The sequence below is a fragment of the Chenopodium quinoa genome, unplaced genomic scaffold (assembly GCF_001683475.1).
Source record: "Chenopodium quinoa cultivar QQ74 unplaced genomic scaffold, ASM168347v1, whole genome shotgun sequence".
Classification (NCBI taxonomy): domain Eukaryota; kingdom Viridiplantae; phylum Streptophyta; class Magnoliopsida; order Caryophyllales; family Amaranthaceae; genus Chenopodium; species Chenopodium quinoa.
In genome coordinates, this window is record NW_018744466.1 from 3,228,297 (window position 1) to 3,234,063 (window position 5,767).

A 5,767-nucleotide genomic window follows, 5' to 3' on the forward strand; every position below is an offset into this window, starting at 1 on the left:
TCCAAAAAGACACCATCTCGAGCAACAAAGACTTTGTTCTCGGATTTGTTATGGTACCCCTTGGTTTCTTTTAGGTAGCCCACAAAGAAACACTTGTCTGATTTCGGGTGAAGCTTGTTAGAAATTAATCGCTTGACATATGCTTCGCAATCCCAAATCTTAAGGAAAGACAACCTTGGAGGTTTCTTAGTCCATTATTCATATGGAGTCTTTTCGACAGCTTTTGACGTAGCACGGTTCAGTGTTAGTGCCGCAGTTAGTAGCGCATGTCCCTAGAAGAGATAGGAAGTTCACTAAGACCCATCATTGATCGAACCATGTCTGACAAGGTTCGATTTCTCCTTTCGGATACTCCATTCCACAGAGGAGTTCACTAGACGAAAAAGATAAAAAGGTACCGGTTCAAAGCCCCCCTTTGGCACCGGTTTTGAACCGTTGGGTATTTGAGGGATGCCAAATCCCACTTTAGGGACCGGTTCAAAAAACCCCACTTTAGGCACCGGTTCTTGCTTTGAACCGGTGCCAAAAGTCTCAAAAAAAAAAATTATAAAAAACTTTTGGCACCAGGTCTGGTCCAAACCGGTGCCAAATATACCCCAGAAAAATAAAAAAAATAAAGTTACATATTTTCATTAAAAAAGGCTGTAATATTATAATTTTCGTCTAAAAAAAATTAAATAACCAAACTGCTCTGCTGTTTCCATTTAGCTGCGCTGCTGTGCCTCTGCTTGTTCATGCTGGCTAGGCATCTGTTTGCTTCTGTGGCCGTGTCTTTGTTATGTTCAGGCTGACTGGGTGACTGGTTTGAGTGCTTGAGCTGCTGTGTTTCTGTTCTGCTCTGTTGTAGTGCTGGGTGTTTGCTGCTCTGCTGTAGTGCTGTGTTGCTTGCTAGTCAGGCTGCTGTGTTTGCTGGGTTCTGCTGCGTGGTCCTCTGTGTTGCGGTACTGGTGAGCTTCTGTGGTGCTGTGCTGGTGGCGCTCTGATGTGCTGTGCTGTTAATTCAGGCAAAAGGAACTAATTAGAGAAGGCTAGACGGTCCTTAAAAAGATTCAAGTAGATCTTTTTAATCATAAAATGGGCAAAAAGAGTTTTAATCACGCTTGTAATAACATCAGAACGCCTAGTTCGAGAAGGCTGCATAATCCTTAAAAGATCCTGATAGGAGAGTCTATTAAGAAATAAGCATATAGAAAGAATGTAAACAATGTTTATACTAAAATGAGAGAGAGCAATGCCAAGACAAGCCAGATACAGGGGCAAAAGAATCAATAATGCATAAAATCTGGTAGTATATTATTCTTCCATTCCAAAAATCTGGTGACCTTTACAATCAGGCAAGAGCGAACGAGTTTCATAAGTCACATTGCTTTAGTCAAGAGCCTGCATTTATCTTATCGTAAATGAATATTTAATACATATATCCATTTTTTTTTTGGTGCGAGGGGCCTAGGCAATGGCCAGCAAATAAGCATAACAAATAACAAATATCTAGAGCAAGTACACATGTGTTAATTTCTCATAAAAGATTAATGGATTTGGAAGTCGTAATTAGCACCTGTAAAACACGAGTGAAACACTCTTTTTCTCGAGAAGTAGTTTCACCAAAATGAACCGTCCTCGTTATGTCTGTTGTCCCATCTATATATTGTGCTCCACTGTCAAGCAAGAAGAGTTTTTCAGGATCCACAATGCTGCAACTATCTGGTTCTGGTTTGTAATGAATTATTGCACCATTCGGACCAGAACCTGAAAGCCATTTTCCATGCATTTGATAAGTGGAAAGAACATTTTCATTAGCAGGACAGTTGAAAGAACATGAGATTGAGAAAAAAGGTAGCATTTATTAACGCTACACCATGATAATAGTTAACAAAACATTTGATGAAATAATGCTTGTTCCTACAAATTTTTATTAAACTTACAAGAAACATAGAGTGAAGTATGCTAGATGAAATTTTCAGGGAGCCAAAGTATCAGAATTCAAGAGAATGTTTTATTTTACAAAAACAAACTTCCTTAAGACCAAGTGGATGCATAAATGGTAGAAATGGATAAAGTAACATATCAACACCAGCAATTAAACAGATTGTACGAATAATAATTTTAAAATCTTATCCAAATGGTAACCTAGCAGCCTACATACATACAAAATGCAAATAAACACAGAACAGAGTTTTTTTTTTTTTTTTTCTTTGGGTTAAAGGTTGGGGAGAGAGGAGCCTGAGTCCACAATCCAAAGAAAGGAAGCATAAAAAACACAATTGGTCCAAAAAGTAATGAAGTACAATCTAGACTACAAAACATAAAGAGAAAGAAGCTAGGGCAACCCTTACATGAAGCACTTTATAAATATCATTTCCAGTAAATCAACAAAAAGAAACAGTCATACACGTACAACAGGAAGCTGCAAAATCATGTTTCTAAACCAGGTTTGAAAGTTGGTCAAATACCCTTCTTGTCACTAGAAGTGAATTATTTAAAGCCAGTAGGACGAAATTATTTAAGCCAAAAGGATGAAATCCTACAAGGTCATTTAAGCTTCTGCTTGACTACTTTGCCATGTTGCCTGGTATGTTAGGATGATCATAGACACAATAATATTCTTAGAAGAATTACCACTTTTACATCAATCTCTAATGAATTACTAGCTTGAGCCACTGTGTAACTTTAGATTGTGCATGTTATGATAGAATAGTATTGTGTCTACTACCACTCCTTTTTTCTGTGTTTCCAGAAATTACTTTATTTCTCACCTAAAAAAAAATCAAAATGCTTAAAATATAGCAGCAAAATTCACAAGAATTAAAAATATATCACTCATGTATTTGAGGTTCTTCGCAATGACTTATTATAAAAATATACTCAACAGAGTTGGTTAAAAGCTATTTAAAAGGATATAATTCAATAGTCAAAAGAGCAATTGAATAGTACCACTTATAGTATCAAAACTTGTATCCACAAAACCATCATGCTTGGAACGAAAACTCAAGAAGTTTGTCTGCCACTTCCACCTCTGTCAATGTCCACCAGTAGTGATACAAACATTAAACATTTTTCTTTATTAATCTGGTGAAAATTTATAATGCTACTCATATGGTTACGGTTTTGATGCAAACCCTGATATAGATTTTAGGGAGTACTCCTTATTATTCTGGCCTAGATTTCACACCGCCCTGGATATATTGAGCTTACAATATTTTACTTTTACTGGTCTTAAAATTAACATCTGTGCAAATATTATAGAGATTATAGTTGTTTAAGCAGTTCTAGATTATAGTTGGACTCAATCACTTAGAAAAGAGCTGAAACTAGAAGTGGAATCCCCACATCTCACTAAAACAACAAACAAAATCAGGATAGATAAGGGGTATCACTGTATCAGAGTAATAAGGATTGTTATTCTTACAGTAGCACATAAGAAAAGAGGTTTGAGACCAGAAGCAACATCATGTGATACCGCTTCAGAAAGTACTTCAGGAGATAGAGCATATTCACTTGACGATTCCGTCTTCAAAATTCTGATGTTTTCAGAATATATTCCTGCAATCTTATATCATACAGAAAAGACAGAACATCAAAATCGAGAATTAAACAAGTCTTACCAACGCAAAACTTTTAGTTAAGTAACATAGCTATGTAATCAACTATTCTATAAACATGATCTTATGTTATCATACCGTGATTACATTGATCCTTAAGATCCCGAAAGACAAAATCCAAAATGTACTGGCAATTCAAAGCATTCTTATTACGAGTACTAAAAGAATTTTTTTTATAAGTTCTAATAATTAATCTCATTCTAATAGTTTCCTCTTTTCACCTGCTACCTCTGTTTTTCATTCTCGAAGCAGTAATATATTCCCTGATCACATGTAGAAACAATTCGAAACCCTGAGCACATGACTTCAAATAAATGACAGAAAGATGAGGATAAGAAAGAGTCAGTTGGAAGCTGCAAATCCCAGTAAATAGCATAAAAACTCAGCTTCACTCCAAACTTATAAAATCCAACAAAATTTCTTAGTTTTACAAAATTAAGAATCAAAGGTATCAACTTAAGTTCATATGAATTGCACCAACTCATTTCAGTTTCACCTCAAACAAAGGTAGAATTCGTCCTAATTTCACTGAATTTACAGATCATAATTCAGTATCACTTAAACTACACTACTTCCAATTCGCAAATTCCAATAAATTCCACCAACTCAACTTAACTACTAATCAAAATCATAACCAAGCATAATTAGCAGCCCTAAAAATCGCATATTTCAAGTGAATCAACCAAACTCAACTTCACTCAATTATATCGACTCAATTATACAAAATTTCAAATCAAATCTATAATAAAGCACATCAAGCAAAGTCCAGATCAACTAAAAAACTCAATCACGACAAAGATCTGAGCAGATCCAATAAAACAACCAAACACACAAACAACACCAAAATCACTAGGGTTTTCAACTGAAATAACTCAAACAATAAAAAAACACCAAAAAAACTCAAAATGAATAATTGGACCAAAAGACCAAAATATAACGCAAAGCTAAATAACCAAGAAACCCTAACCTCGAATTTCTGATTTTTGGTTGGAAATTGATTCGAATTTGTTGTTGTTGAAGACGCAAACACATCGATTTGATTCAAAATAGACGAACCCAGAAACCCTAACCTCCAATGTTGTAGAAAGAGAGGAGAAGGAGATCGAAAGAGAGAAGAAAGGAAAGGGAAAGTGGCAGTTATGGAGAAGAATATCGAAGGAGAGAAAAGGAGTTTGAGGAAAGTGCTTAGAGAAAGCTCAGAAGCCCCTTCAATGGAGAAATTCGAGTACGCTTCAATGGAAGAGAGAGAGAGGCAGATCAGATGAGATAGCAGGAGGAAAGATCGAGGAAATGAAAACGAAGACCCGGTTTTTTTTAAAAAAAAAATGGCACCGGTTTAAACCGGTGCTAATTAAAATACTTGGCACCGGTTTAAGGCGAACCGGTGCCAACTCTATGCCATACATATTTTTTTTTTATTTTTTTTTATATATAAGTTGGCACCAGTTTGAAACCGATGCTAATTAAATGATTGGCACCGGTTTTAGTTGGAGCCGGTGCCAACACTGAATTTTTCAATCCCGCCCATTTCTTTTGGCACCGGTTTTCAAGAATCGGTGCTAAAGGGGGGGTGTCTATTTCATTTTTTCTACTAGTGTTAGGTCCTCTTAGTAAGAGAGGCTTACAATACAAGACTGAGAATGTCCCCATATTAACAATAGGGAATATGTCTTTGTTGTTTACAAGGCCGCTCGAAGAGCGAGACTGTGAAAATGCATGGTCGTGCTCAAATGGATTTTAGAAATCATTTGCTTATTGACAGTCGAACTCGGAGATCGAGAAACACTTCTGGGCGTAATAAGGATGACGAAGATTCTTACCTTATAGTTCATGAATAGACATTAAGCGACATAGGAAATAGGCTATACACTGTATGCACACTTGTCCGGAAGGACAAGTGGGAGATTGAAAGGAATGGTGTCCTTCCAACAAGTGTGTTATTCTGATAGAGGTTTCAGAATTATCAGGAAGCTTATTCTTCAGTGAGATCAAGGGATCGGAATGCCAGGTTGGAGGCCGCTTCTAATCTGTAATATTAGTGAACAATTAATATTACATCTTTGTCTTAACTGAACCCTTCGGGTCGAACCCAAACGAACTGCCGATCCGAATCGACGAATCAAACCGAAGGATTTGATGAGTCACTAGAGTATTAGGAACACAGACGT

At 36.4% G+C, this 5,767-nt stretch overlaps 1 protein-coding gene across 3 annotated transcripts; it reads right to left on the bottom strand.

The window, feature by feature from the left end:
- Nucleotides 1-604: 604 nt before the first annotated feature.
- LOC110697523 lies at nt 605-4,624 on the bottom strand. 3 transcript variants are annotated; one of them, XM_021874892.1, is made up of 4 exons: nt 4,567-4,624; nt 3,407-3,547; nt 1,556-1,655; nt 605-992 (listed from the first exon to the last, which is right to left on the bottom strand). In XM_021874892.1, exons 2-4 carry the CDS (start codon nt 3,487-3,489, stop codon nt 783-785), a joined length of 393 nt encoding a protein of 130 aa, XP_021730584.1. In that variant the 5' UTR covers nt 3,490-3,547; nt 4,567-4,624; the 3' UTR covers nt 605-782. The 3 variants fall into 3 exon arrangements, 2 of the variants coding, with proteins under 2 accessions (XP_021730584.1, XP_021730583.1); XM_021874891.1 differs by having other exon boundaries at nt 1,556-1,746; XR_002506507.1 differs by lacking the exons at nt 3,407-3,547; nt 4,567-4,624 and adding an exon at nt 2,932-2,983 and having other exon boundaries at nt 606-992; nt 1,556-1,746.
- Nucleotides 4,625-5,767: the final 1,143 nt, after the last annotated feature.